Source organism: Solea solea, chromosome 9 (genome assembly GCF_958295425.1).
Source record: "Solea solea chromosome 9, fSolSol10.1, whole genome shotgun sequence".
NCBI classification, from domain to species: domain Eukaryota; kingdom Metazoa; phylum Chordata; class Actinopteri; order Pleuronectiformes; family Soleidae; genus Solea; species Solea solea.
In genome coordinates this window covers 7,750,358-7,766,317 of record NC_081142.1, presented here as the reverse complement: position 1 = coordinate 7,766,317, position 15,960 = coordinate 7,750,358, and the positions used below count along the sequence as shown (strand labels likewise).

General features: G+C 39.2%; 1 protein-coding gene across 1 annotated transcript in view; it reads right to left on the bottom strand.

The window, feature by feature from the left end:
* agbl4 (AGBL carboxypeptidase 4) overlaps positions 1 to 15,960 on the bottom strand; it is a 266,168-nt gene that overhangs the window by 93,348 nt on the left and 156,860 nt on the right. Inside the window, exon 6 of the mRNA XM_058638217.1 lies at positions 3,916 to 3,955. Coding sequence (XP_058494200.1) covers positions 3,916 to 3,955 — 40 coding nt within the window. The remainder of the gene's footprint in view (positions 1 to 3,915; positions 3,956 to 15,960) is intronic.

Sequence of the window (15,960 nt, the reverse complement as noted above, 5' to 3'; positions counted from 1 at the left end):
CAGAGGCCAACAGAGCAGCAGGGTCAGTCGTCTCATCTCCTCCTCTCTCATGCACAGCATCTTTCGAAGCCACCTGAGCCTATTAGTTGATTCACACCCTGTGATTCCCTTCCTGCTGTCCACGCTATGACAACAAGACAAAAGGGGGAACGATGCAACACAAAGGAGACAGAGAATAAATAAAACAGATCAAGTAAGATCAGTAATAAAAAAAAACTACAGATATCATGTGTTGCTCAGATGAGCAGAGGAATAATTAGCAGAGAAGGAGGCAGATGACAAGGAAGGGAGTTACTTAATATGTGGGGAGAAGGAGAAGAGTTTCCCGATCAGAGTCATTCATCTGAAAGCCTCACTGGCTCTTCATTCAGCCATCATAATAACCTTCACCATGGTGATTATGTGTGGGTGTGCATGTCCACACACCCTTTTTGAGGGAAGAAACATTTAAAGACTCTGTGACGCAAAAGCAGACACATTATATATGTTCGAAAAAACTGTTGCTGTGGAGCAAAGGAGTGAAACAAGGGAGTAAAAACTGAAAACAGTTCCAGTCTTCTGTTTCTGTGTCTTCAGTTTCCCCTTTCATGTGTGAGCAACTGGCTGCAGGTACCACTGAGAGAGAAATAAGGAGAGCGAGGAGAGGCGGGATACTGTAGCTAAACCGGCACTGTGTTTGTATGATGGTATGATGGTAACATGGTGAAATTGTCACTCCTGTACACGATACTGGAGCATTTCCTTTTATATTAAGTACAAACACTGAAGAATAGCGGCAACCACGGGCTGTGGTCCTAAGCTCGTGTGTGCGGAACTCCAGCAGAGACAGCAGAGACACAGATTCATGCTTTAAGCACGTTAAGGTCACTTCTCTACATGTTTGTTGAACACGAGAGTTTAATATTGGTACGTTTATGTTTATATTATGTTCATTCACACGTTGTGACTTTCTTAATCATTGAAATTTGGTATGGTGGTTTGTGTCACATTTATCTGTGGGGAGAGTGAGACAAAGTCTGCATTTGACAATACCGTACAGAAGGGTCGTTGCTGTGCCCTGTGACATGTTTAAAGATTATTTCAATGGGATTATTTCACACTGACCGTTAAAACATCTCATCATAATCCAAGTAAAAGTAAAAAGCAGGAATTAAAAAAAGAGAAGAAGAAAGTCCTCTGTTGTCACCGAGCTGGAATGCTGCCATAACAATCATAAAAGACTGGAGGAAATTAAAATAACCTTGCTGACTGCACTGGCTTTTGTTTTTTTTTATTTTGTTGTGTGAGACTGTATGATCTTTTTCTCACTGTTTATTCTTATAATAAGGTACTAGACATGACTGAGAAGAGGCAGCTGCCTAAAGAGGAGAAGCTGATTTGTTGTGACCGTCCTCTGTGTCCGTCACCCACATTATCAAGAAAGTTCTACTGAGCCAATCCTAACAACAGTTAAGTAAAAAGTATGCACTGCCATCCAGCAGAGACGAGTCATTGTACAAATCAACAGTTTGACTTCAAAGAGGTGATGAAAAACCCACCTCTTCAACTATAAGTGGATCTGAAGACCTCAGGAAAATGGGAGAACTACAGCACTACATTATGTTTGTGTGATTGCATGAGTCAAAATCTATAAGATAAATACAATCCTCTTTTTTTATGGTGGATCAAATAAACTGAAATATTTGTATTACAGAAGAAAGTCATAAAACTCATTAATTGGAAACAATACAGGGATCCAACAAATCCCCCATGTGTCAAATGGAAATTGTTAAAAATGTGATGACGTGGTAGATTAGTGCATTCTGCAAATAATGTATAAGGCACACACGAGAAAATTCTTTCAAGCAACTTACAGAAAGAATTTGAAAAAGGAGAAAAGTGTTCACGAGCTGAAGGGAACAGAGATCTTTAAAATCAAAGGAATCACAATCTATTACAATATTAAAAAAGTAATTAATAGTCACATCAAGTAATTTAGCCATATTTTGCTTATATTTCCATATTATTTTTCTTCTCTCTCTTAAATTTTTTTTGAATAAACTTCACAAAGAAAAACCTGCTTGTATTTACGATAATTGCAATAAAGCATGTTTAACAAATGTTCAATTTGTAATATCAACAGCCTGGGAACCGATCTGATGCACGATTAGTTGCTGTCAGCTGTTGCATAAACAGAACATTTCATATAATCTTAATCTTTCCTCCTTTTTTCCATAGCAGGTGTTTGTAAACAGTCATTCTCAGATCCTCTCACCCCTTCACCTCCCCTCTCTCTCTCTCTGGTTGTCCTCTGTGAAGCTGTGAAGGCCAGAGGCGACTCCTCCTGCCTCTGGCCACAACCTGAGGAACAGCTGCAACGTAAACCTGCTAAATAAAGCCAGTCTCCACGAGTCTCACACATGCGTTATTCTAATCAAAGCCTATTAGATCTTCCAGATACTTTAGACATATGGGTCTCTGTATACTCCTGCCTTCGCCATCTGTTTCTCCTCCCTGTTTGATTTTTTTTTTTGGATTTTCTTTGCTCTTCATCTCAGTGGATCCCTCACTCTCACAGCTGCCTCGATCAGACACAGGCATTAATTTCTAACAATGTATTCTGACAAGTTTCACATCCAGTCAAACTTGGAGCACCGTATGTGCACAAGTGCACTGGGTAGAATAAAATGTACACATATGTTACTGTATTCAAATGGAAAGTGGAAAAAAAATGACAAAACTACGATATGCACACAAACTATAACTCATCATCTTCTGTCCATATTGCATGTATTTCATGGGTGCTCACTGGTAATACATATATACAATAAGTGTAAGGGTGTCCGTGTTGTATCTGCATGAAGATTTGGGTGCCGATAAGTTATTGCAATCAGTTATTGCAGTAGATTTAAAAGTGTATTTACGATAGCACTAATTCAGGTGGTGAAATAAATATTGAAAAATGACATTCATGCATTTCCAAAGTGGCACACTGTACATACACGGCTTTAGACTGAAGAGGAACATTGATCACAGATTAACCCTCGTGAATGAAAAGCAAATATTTGAGTGTTTGTGGACCGTGAGCTTTTAGGTTTTGTAGATGAAAGCATTTCCGCGTGTATGACGCAAGACTTCGCTGCCATATGAACATTTTAATGACTCACCGTCTTGTAAACACAAAAAGCAAAGTGAGCAGAATGGGTGTAAAGAGTCTACGTTGCATCCTGCACAAAAATACCACACACACATATCAGAATGCACAGCCCCAATAAACACGTAGACCGTGATCGTGGGTTGACTCGTACATGGCTAGAATGTTAATAGAGCTGATGAGATCAGAATAAGCAATAATAATGGTTCTGATATATCTTCCCCTATATGACGAGTCAATATACAAAGATGATACTATAAGTAAAAGTGTTGATATGTCAACACTTTACTAAGTATTGTGACAGTGGACATTTATTAAGACGCTCATCTCTCTCTCTCTCCCTCTCTCTCTCTCTCTCGTGTACTTTGTGAACATATGCTCAAGGGCACACGCTTGCCCTTATGACATACTGTGACTACAACTGAATTCATGAGTCTCACATCATATTAATTAAAAAAAAAAAAGCTTCAAGGCAAATGTTATCTTGACATTTAACACCAGCAAACATTTAAATTAGCAATAGATCTCTTACAAGAATGTTCACGTGACAAGCAAAACATTATGTCTGTCCCTGCTCCAGTAACCTTATGTGCAGGTTGTGCAGGTCTTTATGTATGGAGCTAGTATCACCCAGAAAAAAGCAGGTTACCTTTTAAGCTATGAGAGGAAAATATAAAGGAGGATATAGAAAGTACACTGACACTGAGTTTGCTGTAGACTATATCAGTAGTATAGAGAGGCAGAAGGGTTGAGAGTGAGGTTATTAGATCTCAGGGACTTACCTGAGTTGGTGATGGTTAACAGGTCTAGATTTCGTTGTTGCTGGAAGAAAAACAAGAAGGGAAAGTTAAACAAATGTAATAAATAGTCATCAATTATGAGTTCCCAGATGCATCCATCCATCCATCCATCCATCTTCTACCGCTTTATCCTCCACTTGAGGGTCGCGGTCCATCACAGGGCCACATATAGAGACAAACTTCTCAGATATACAACATCCCGTAATTATCATACACCTTTTAAAAATGCGTGTAGAGCATAGTTACTCATTCAGCCTCCTCTCAAGCTTTCCTCTCTCAGTGAGCTATCCATCACCTCAGACAGATAATAATGTCAGGACTAAATGAGTAACAGTAGTATAAATTAACGTGTACAATTTAAATAAAAAAATAGCTTCCTGTCCCTCAGGGTTAGACATTTACAGGTTATGGTTAATGTTACGGGTAATACTTTGCTTAGGCTGCGACAATGAATGGAGGTCACTGCAGTGTGCTAAGAAGTGTGTGTGTGTGTGTGTGTGTGTGTGTGTGCACTCATAGATTTTGATGGAATGCGTTTCAGTGAGTGCAATTTTACACTTGATGTCTCCAGCAGCTAAGAAGAGGTATGAGCTGACTACCTCTCTCTCTCTTTCCCTGTCACACACACACACACACACAAGATTCACATTCTACGAAACGATGGCCTTTGAGTGTGTGCATGTGTGTGTGAGAGAGTGTGAGAGTGTGAGAGACAGTACTGTATGTTAGGTCACAGCAGAGCACAGTCTTTTTTTTTTTTAATATTCAAGCACCACACTAACCAGTTGCTAAGAGGAATAGGGAAAGAGACTCTCCACACACTTCTACATACAGTGCTGCCTGGAGTGGAGTTTCTCTCAATACTTCCACTTAAACACATACTTCAGAATTAAGCAACGGTTTTATGGGTGACTTATATTATACAACATGAGTGGACAAGGGTTCACTCAGAGCAGAGATGGAATACGTTTAAACGCAAGTTTGCAAACACTGCAGTCACATGACTCTGATAATTGTATTATTAAAAACAAACATGAACGTGAATAAAGAGAAGTTAAGTCCAATGTGACCCATTCTCTCAATGTTAAAAACGTAATGTAATTTAGTATAGTTTAATGAGAGATGGAAAGAGTACTGAAATACTGAAGTAAAGGTTAACGAGTTACTTTTGAGCTTCTTTCTTGTGTTGTGCAAAAAGGACAAGGGGACACAAATCTTACATTAATTACTTTTAATTAAAGGCAAACCTTTACAAATTAAAGTGCTGACAAAATAAAATATGTTAACACATAATGTGTCAGTCAAAATGGGTCAACATTTTTTTTTTTACTCAGTAACGGATGTGATTTATAACGTAGCGAAGTACAGTACTGCCAAAAAAATGACACGTTTTAAAGTACACAAAAAGACTACTCAATAAATGTAATTCATTGCTTTCCACCCCTGAGTTTAATATCATATATAGTATTATATAGTTTGACGGGTCGTAAAATCCCAGGTGTAAACAGTCAAGTTAATGATGACTGACATGAAATGAACAGAATCCTCGTAACACCTGTGCTTTTCCGTCTTAAACATGTCAAAATGGTCTCCAATCATTTGATTATCTTAAAGGGGCAACAGATAGATGATGATTGAATGTTATTCTCGTCGTTGTTTTGTGTATCAATGACTGCCGTAAACTGCGTTGTCTCCACTACCGTCCCAGTGACAAAGAGAATAACATAATAAGCTCACAGTGGATCAATATAAACTTGGTTGGTGTCTTTTTTTTTTATTGCCATCACACTGTGCAGTCTGTTTAAACATGATAAAGACAGGTTCAAGACTATAAGCTGTCTATTCAAGTTTCAAATAAGAAAGAACATTTGAAGTATCTATTGTCCAACCTCATCTGAAGTGTTAGTAGAATATAGTATGTCAAAGGTTCAGTGTGTAACATTTAGGAGGGTTTGTGTGTCATTTCTGTCAAATGAGAACCTTTCCTTTGTAATTTAGCTGAGGGTCAGAACATACATTTAATTTGAAGTGAAAGCTTACTATATGAAAAACAACATTCTTTTCTGTACGCCAAGGCCACCATAGTTTCCCGCTTGCTCTGAGAAAAGTGTTGAGAGGAGGGGTTTATGAGGCTATTCATAGCTTAGCCAGCTGATGATATTAATCGTATGTGTCACAGTGTGTGTATCAGTGATGTTTTATTCATGAAGCAACCGACTTGCACAATTTCATTTTGATTATAAGTGTAGTGTACACTTAGGTATTACGGCACATTGTTATTTAGGAGTTAAACATAATATGTGCTCGTACAATAAGGAATGAAGGTACAGCCTAATACAACAAACACAATGTTGTTTATAGTGCAAATTATAATAGTGGGTTAATGAGAAAGATATGGGAGTGGTGAAAATTCTCAGTGTGAACATCTCCTGAGGAGAGAAGGTCATTCCAGCATAGAGGAGCCATAAAACATTAAAGTAGTCCTAGAATACAGATGCTCCACTGGTATGCATGTATTTTTTTGGGCTGGAGCCAGTGTGCTTTAATACTAGATTTATTTTCTTATTTAGCCTTGAGTATAAACACTCGGGTCCCCATATGCAGAGCACTGTATGGACTAGATGGGAACATGAGTCTCTGGTTCCCCGTGTTGTGTTACGGACGCTGAAGTGGGAGACGATGTAAGCAGCAGAGGTCAGTGTGACAACAGGAGACGGATCACACACACTGACTCTACACAGACACACACAGACTGACACTCACACAGACACACAGCTGACTTGCTACAGTCAGTCAGATATCGCGCCACAGCATGGATTACTAACAGCAGAGGAACGTTAACACTTCTTCTCGCTGCTGCAAAATAGAGCTCTATAACTATCACATCCTCATATTTTTATACACTGTAAAACCAAAAAATCTCATGATAATAATAATTATAATAATTCTGCAGTTGTAATGAACATGAGAATGAGAGTGTACGCCATAAACATAAACACAAAATGAAACTAAACAAAAGTAGAAACAAATACAAATGTGCTGTGCCCAAATTGTCCTGCAATGATATCAGAAGAGGCATTAATGAAATTATCACTTGAATCATGTGGCACCCTCTACTGGCACGACTGATTTCTGCAAGTGAAACTATGGTACATTGAATATTATGTGCATAACTTCAAAACGACTTCTTATTAAAGATTGTGTCATAGATGTGAATGATTGCACGTGTACAGAACCAGGAAAAGACACATTGTACTGTATGTTCACAAAATATCATGAATAAAAGAGCTTCTAAACCTAACAGCATTTTAAAAAAAAGTATTGTGCACACAAATGCTCAGTCGATCTGCAACCAGCAGATGGAAAAGTGTGAGTACTGTTCAGTCTGCCAGTACTTTTTATGAATCTGTAGTCGAGAATTACAACACACTACCACTGCTCTACCTTCTGCTGCTTTTGTTAGTCTTTAGCATGGATAAGGTGCTTAGTGTTTTTCAGGAGGGACACAGAGACACGCACAAAGAAGTAGAGAGGGGGATCTGACACAGAGAGAATTACATTAGCAAAAGCATGTCAGGCCAGAAAATAGGATTGAATTACACTTTATCAAACATGGCCAAGAGCTGGGCATCACACTCTGGTTGTTGAAGTCAGCTCAGCATCAGAGAGGCCACTGCCCTCTCATTGCCATAGTGACAACAGCTTAAACCAGCTGCAGAGGCCATTTTTTTTTTTATTAAAATGAGAGACAATACAATGATTGTCAGCATCTTTTAGTGTCCAAATACCACAGAAATTACAAATCAACTATTCTGTCAGGCCTTATGCAGAACTTTGGTGAAGTTAAAGCATTAGTTGCACATGAACTGTGTGGCATAAGTCCAAAGATATTTACCACAGGTGAGTCCAGACTGGACCTGCCAGTTCTGGTGTTAGCAGGTCAAAAAACGAGTAAGCAGACGGGAACCAAAGGTGACGGCGACTCCAGCTGTCACAGTCATCTTGCCAGCCAGCACAGACTCTGGGGCCCCATGGCTAGAAGAGGGTAAACAATACTGATATAGACGATGGGACTGGAGTCCTGACGTGTTTCAAGGCAGTGGACATCCATAATGTTGTATTATTTCCATCCCTATTCTGACTAAAAGACAAACTCAGCTAAGTTTTTCTCAAACCACCTTGTTGTTTGTAGTTTCTGAATAGTATAGGTTCTTTGTTAATTTAATGAGCTGTTATCATTGTCAACCATCACCACGCCCCTAAACAAATCTATAATTTTCTAATCAGTATAAATAGTCATTAACAAAACAAATCAGCATTCTAAATAGCAGCAGGCTGTGCTACCATCGTAGTTTGGAAGGAACAGGATAATGGGGTGGTGGATGTTTGGGTCGGGGTTGAAATGGAACAGCAGTGGAAAAACCATTAACGTACTAAACCCCTACTTTATGACTAAATTAAATATTCATGCACAATCTACCCAAAACCCATTTGCCAACAATTCCTCCAAAATTTACTTTTCATATTTGCTGATTGTTATCACACAGAAAAGAGAGAATGAGGAAATAGACGGATAGAAGAGGCAGAGGAGGGGAGTGGGTGGCCGCTAACTAAATCCAACCATTATTTGGTAGCTGATTTGAAATTAATTTTAAGTCAATATGGCTAAATTACAATGCTGCCACCCAATTTACATTTTCCACTTTGTAAAGTGGAAAATTGACATAGCTGTGGGATAAAATGGGAACCTTTTATCATGTGGGGATGTTTATTTCCAATTTCCGTCTTTTAATAATGACTTTCACCAGAGTCTAGCTCCAAATATTTAAATATTAACTTAACTTCTACCACTGTTTTTAGTCTCCAACTGCTTCTGAGGAAAATACCTGGCTAGTCACTAAGTGTGTCTGCTTGCCGTTCGGTGCTCAACAGATGACTTAACATATTGAGCTTTTAGTGGTTTGTACAGAATATTGTGCAGATGAGAGCAGTGAGAGTGAACCTGACAATAAATACAACCACTAGCTGAAAGATGGCAAAACACACGGTAGAGTTGAGGAAGAATAATTTGTACAAACAACCTCATACATCAAATGTGGAGGCAGCTTTTTACAGCCTGTATAGTTACATTAAAGAGTCAGACAACCTCTGCTCGCTGCATGAAAGGTGAGAGGACAGAAGTTTGGTGAGGTACAGAGCAGTGAAGCCTAGGTTACATCGGGGCTGGCAGGAATTTACGGTTCGACAAAACAACAACAAAACTTATTTATATTCACATACAACTGATTGTTCCACAACCACTGACTTTTCTTATTGTAACAGGTTCTCTAACTTGAAAGACAATCCACTCCTGAGCCTTAGCAAGTAGTTTGAGCCCAACACCCAAAGATGTGACTGTTCCACATCCCTAACTTCTAACTTCTCTACAAATGAGCCCTTTAACGTTCAACAAATCATATGATTCCTTGCTAACACGAATAAATTTAATAGCCCCATTAGGGAATAAGCAATGTCCAGTAAGGCATTTTGTCTAAACTGCAGTGTTTACATTTAGGTGATCGTGTGAGTCTCCGTGAACAGAAATGTTTGGAACATTTATCCCATCAAACTGCCAAATAAACAAGGTTTCATGTTTTCATGTTTTCGCAATTATCTCGCTTTACTCGTGCCATATTGCTGTGTGCAGCTCAGGAACGTCTCCGGAGTGCTACAAGATCCAAACACCACTCCACTAACAAACACAGAGAGTTGTGTGGAGCTGAACTAAATGGATAGACCCTTTAACACCTAACCCTAAAAATGTCTACCTTTTCTTTTTAGATTATTTTAACCATAAAAGGACCATAGAATGTCCTGTAATTACATGCTTTTGCCCATTTTTCCAGAATAACTTCAAATATCTGGCAGTTTACAATTAACTGCATGTTAAAATACTGTTTTTACAATTTAAAATGAAGGAAAAACACTGCTGTTGTACACAATTCTTCCCATTCTCTCCTGTCCGGCAACAAAGACACAGTTTTAACATTACACTACACACTACACACAGGACTGCATCAACTGTTGCTGTGATGCGGGTTGTATGGCCCTGCTCTGTGGATGAGATCATGTGCAGGAAAAGGCATCTGCATCAGTCCCATAGCTGCGTCTAGTGACCAATGAACACACACCTGCACTAATACACAAACAACTTCCTATCATGGATGGAGGGCTGGGAGAAAGGGGTTGATGGGGCTGATGGTGAGAGAACGGTTGCCAACAGGCTTACTCATCTCCCATCTACCTCTGATCCCATCGTCTAATCCCGGCTGTCTACCTCATTTGAGTCACTATCTTTACCTCTACAGTGCACACACACACACGCACACACGCACACACACACACACACAGAGGAGGAACTGCTTTCTCTTTGCCCATCTGCGTGTTAAACTGGATCTGAGTCATCATGCCTGAGTAACAAAGAGGGGCGGTGAGGTAAGAATGAGCTAATGGCCGATGAGCTGTTTTGGGAAATGTCAGGGCGTGGCCGTTTGAATCAACACATTTGAGTAATGTAAGAGGATTACAGGTGGCCACAATGTACGGCTTTCTTGAACTACAAAATGCAATAGTCCCAGATGAGATAATCCTAACAATACAGCAGGCTTTTAATATGTGCAAAGAAATGATCGCATCGAAAACTGGGAAAAGAGATGATACTATATCTTTAACAAAAAGTCAGGGGAAAGAAAATCAATATGGGATCATTTCAGTGGGAAAATTCCTATTGGCCAGCAGAAATGTGATCATGTCTCCATGGGCTTGAAAGTATCAGGTAACGTGTGAAGACATGAGGAGAGAGGGGAGGGAGCAGACGGATGGAGAGCTGGGATTTGTTGCGTGACCAGGAGCCCTTGGTTAAAAATACAACAAACCAAATAAAAGATTTATTCCTTCTGAGAGCAGAGAGTACCTTCTTCCTCTTGAGTGATAGGAGAGGACAGCAGTGACCACCTGCACAGGACGCACATATCCTCTTCCTGTTGCTGCCTTTATGACACAGCGCGGACTGAAATAATCTCATAATGTGATGAGAAGCAGGTAATAAATGCTGCTGATGTTAACATGAATATGATATTCAATGTATGCATACGCTTACATTGACACACACGCACCTAGTCATTTCACTCCATGCCATTGGGTTTCTCATACCAAAAAAACATGATTTAATTCCATCTCAATTGCATTAAATATTCATGAAGACCAATTAAAAGAGAGCTAAGTATGGAGCTGGTGGTTCTCGCTGGTATGACCATGGTGCACCACTTGACTTTTTTCAAATATTCAGACTTTTATTGAAGCAGACTGGCACCATGCTGCCAACCAGATGATAGCATAATTTCCCACATAGCACCACACTCTATGGCTCGAGTAAAGTTTACAGTAGATTTACTGTGGGTGTCGAAACTCAACTTGACACTTGCGCACAACCACGAATGGGGGACAGATCTCTGGCTAAACAAAGAGAAATAAATGGAGGTGCTGGCTGTGTTAACTCTTTGGTAATAAATAACTAGTAAGCTCTCTGTGACACTGATGGCTTTACAAAAAACAAAAAACATAAAATGCAACATTTTAAAAGCAGCCAAAACTGTGCTTGAGGGGTAACCAAACATGCGACCATCTATAAATTTGGTTTGTGCAGCAGGTTTATGTGCATTTCCACATAAACCAATTTCAAGCGGCTGTCTGCAATCAAGCACTTATGCATGTGCTTTATACTTTCAAAAACAGGAACATGTACGACAACTGACCTGTCTTAAATATTAGCACTTACTATCATCCAATCTCACAGGCACTTTACTAACGGCTGTTTTTATATGTGTATTTATGCACTTATTGTATATGTATTTCCTCCTTTATGTAACATTTTTTTGTGAGCTCTCATGTCACCATGTTTTCATTTCCATTAATGTATAATGTATAATCTATAACATCAACCTGTCGAGGCAGAAAATAGCCTCAGGCTACAACCTGGCATATGTAGATTTTAATGTTTATTAATATGCATTGTCCCCTTCCTCAAATCAATCAATCAATTAATCAATCAACAAAAAATAGATACAGTGTGAGGTGGCAAAACAATTCTTAACTTCTCTTGAGCCTCACGGTGCTAAGATAATGACACAATGTCTTACAAACACACAACTACAAATCGTTGGAGGTATGAGTGCATAATTATTAATTATTGACTCCTGACTTACTCAATTCTAATACTGTGTATTAGCTACTACGACATACCAATGTCGTAGTAGTGATTTTGAAAGCAGTGATTTTGACTGCTTTGTCTGGCATCGAAGCCAATGCAACATGCAGTCAAATTGAGCTGAGCTTCTGATTGATAGAAATTGGAAATGTGAGCAGCTCCACACTACTGTCACCCTGAAGAACTTTTGTGTTATGAAACATGAAAACATGAGAATGACACAGAGAAAAGCTTAGGACAGTATCAAGTATTGTCGAACACGCTCAATTATAAACACAAAACAGCTGTGAAATTCAGGTAGGTGTTACTGTGTATGACATTAACTGTGTTAGATTAGTGCGGCATTATACAACAGTATGATGACCATGACACAGAAGCATCAAACCTGAGTCATAATTCATGCTGTGGACAAGCTGCTGCTCACAGCCTGACAAGCTAACTATATCAAATCAGCCCTCAGCATTCATGGAGAACAGGGTGCCTCTCACAGCAAAATCTAAAGTCATGGCTGAGTTTGTGGACGTCTGCTGCTCTGACCTCCAGTAACTGTGGTGCTGTCCATGGTGCTGAAGCAGCAGATGGATTTGCAGGCTGTGCCCTTTTCTCTCAGTCACTTTAGTATTTGCAAAACTATAAATATGAAATTCTATGCCATACTTTGTAACAAAATATTTTTTGCTGAGACATTAGAAGTGGAGCAGGTAATGTGAGAAAAGCTGCACTGACCGCAGTGCGCTTAGTGCGGTATATAATTACACAGTTACACACATTATAATTTAAGGTCATGGAATTAAACAAAAAAAATGGCCCTACTATTGTGAGAACCAAGTTGTAAAATCTAAGCTGAAAAAAGGACAAAAGGGGAGTGAGGAAATTCAGTTCAATAATTCAATTAAAAACAACTTCAGTTGTCTGCAGGGGGGCAACTCAAGGGCTCATCGAGCACACATTTGAACACAATTAAGAAAAAACAAAAACAGAAAAAGCAATTTACAAATTAAAGTGGTATTTGCACATTTAAATAGATACATGTAAATGCAGAATTTAACTTACTGACACCTATGGTTTTAAAGTGTCATTCAACGGAGTTTGCAGGTCTGAAGGTCAATTATAGCATATTTCTGTGGACTGACTGGCCTTAAAGTTGGAGGTAATAAAAATTGTAACCCATGACTGATTAGCAGACATTCTTCAAATACTCAGTCCAGCTCCCTGGTCAATCTGAACAACTGGACAGTTGTCAAAAGCACAAACTGTGCCAGAAACATTAAGAAACCAGCATTACTTATTGGGAGAGTTTGTATTTTGCTAGAGAAATGAACTGCAGCTGTCCAACTGCACATCACCTCATGAAATAGCTTTACTACAATCTTCTTTCTCCATGTTTTCTGTTTGTCGTATTTATCAAATATGATATATAATAATGTGTGTATTGTTTGTGTGTGTGAGTGAGAGACACAGGGGACATGAGTGCATGAACAGGTAACCTCAGAGCTTCCTAAGCGTATCCTCTGTGACCTGGCAAAGAATCGATGATGGCATCTTGACACTGGGGCAACGGGGACCAATCAATGACCTGAGGACGGCCGTAGCTAACTTGAAACCTGAACACACAATCCAGAGGAACTTTGTCCTAACATCATCTCCCCAAAGGTCTGTGATTGACCCCTGCCTGATGGAGTGCAGGTGTAGTGACCTGGTATTTACCAGAGAAAGCTGAATAAACGCCCGTCTTGTGGCAAACACACAGGCAAGAAAACCCCTGCAGCATCACTGAGCAGAGATCAAGCTTTGGCAGGATGGGAACATTACTCTTTAAATCATATTATAGTCGACATGTCTTTTTGTCTGGACTGGATTACTTTTTATTATTCTACAAAGCAGTGCTCACTTATTTAGGATTGCTCTTTTATTCCAAAAGGGTCTGCTGTGTAGTTAATGTGAAAAAAGCAATTCCTGTGAAATTAATTAATGTAACTGCACTGTCAGTATGAATGAATGCAGATGTGATCCAGATTGTGGAGCAAAATAAAAAAAAAAAGAGATGGAAGCCACAGTGTTCGTCATCAACCAGTAAAAGAAAGCAGTATTTTCCATTACATTACAGTTTGAGGCCTCTTCTGCTGTTTATTATCTTTAGGAAATACTTCAATATATCACCAGTAGAGTGGAAAATCCTCTTTATATTTCTTTTATATTTCCATCACTTTCTGTTAGGGGGCCTTAAATTAACTGTGAGAGATTGAAAATGAAAATGAAATTCCTCCATATGGGACTTCGACTTCTTGTCGGAGAATTTAAGAAACTTTTTTATGGAAAGTTTTTTTTTCTTTTAAGCTTAAACTGAAACTCGTGCTTCAGTTCAGCAGTAAACTGGAACACTGACTTGCCAATCTCCCAGTCTTCAAAACAACCCTACTGGAGTATCGGCTGACAAGACGCAAGGTTGAAAAGTTCACCTATTTCTCCTCGGGGCCTAATTGGAGCTGAAGGTCAGGAGACGTGTATGTTCCTATTGGTTTATTGTCTTTATGGATCTGACAAGACTGGTGTGTAAGCTGTGAAAGAATTCTCCTCTCTTGTGTTTTGCTGCCATTTCCCATTTCAAAACCTGTTATATTTATTTCTTTCCTGATATCCTCCAAAACAAATTCAAATGTCTGTTATCTTCAAGTAACCAGACAGTGGGAGACATTTTAGAAAAGAAATTAAACAAAATGCTGTGTGACTAAAGCGTTTTCCCCAGCACAACTTTTCCACTTAGCTGAGTTCAATCAGGTATCGGGATGAAGTGCTGAATAGTTCTTTAAAGCTGAAGCAGACTGCACTGCTGTGTTACTGGTAATTAAGCCGGACAATAATTAGCTGCTCATAGAGGAGAGAGAAAGGGAGTTGGAAAAAAGAGTTTGACGAATGCAGCAAAATAGGAATCCAATCAAAAAAAAAAACTTCACACACGCACCCACACACCTACAATCAAACTGTGCTCACTGCAGCCAACACCCTCTCCAGATGTTGAGTGTGTGGACCAGATGGATGCGCTGTTTGGTGTCTGCTAACCTCTAATCACAGAACAGAAAGATGAACTGAGAAAAAGAGGAGAGGAGGGGAAACATCACAACAAAATAAAAAGTAGACGGATGTTCACATGGCAAGTTCATTTAAAGAGGACAAACTCACAAAAAGAGACAACACTTACAAGCAGTGCTAAGCGTGTCAGTGCTATGCGGTGTGTCTTCTCTCTTTTTCACCTCCTCTCACTGTCACTAAAGGGTCAACTTGATACCACTGCTATAAAAATGTATTTGAAATGCGAGCTAAATGAGCAGTACCTGACTGACAGCAAGTTTAATTTATTTGTGTGAAGCAAATGTGTTTGTTTGCAAATGGGTCTGGTCAAGAGGTTGAGTAGAGCTGTTGTGGAGCACGCGTCTCATCTTCTTGTCTATAATTGTCTGTGTAGACACTGAACAGGACAGCAAACACAGTCAGTGTGAGATGTCATGTGTGGCATTGCCACAGGAATCTGTTTGTACAGATGGACAAAAAAACTGACAGGTCAATGGTACAAGTAGGTACGAAATAAAAGCAGAAGATGGATACCTTATATTTTATTGTATTGTTTCATTAAGTTTTTCTTATGTGTTTTTTTTTATTTGGCTCCTTTTGCTGTGTTGCTGTGTGCTGACTTTGTCTTTTGTTATTTACACCACGCTGCTCTTGTTTGAATTGAACTAAATTGAATATAAAATGTTTTGCTTGATAAAGTAAAGTCCGATCAC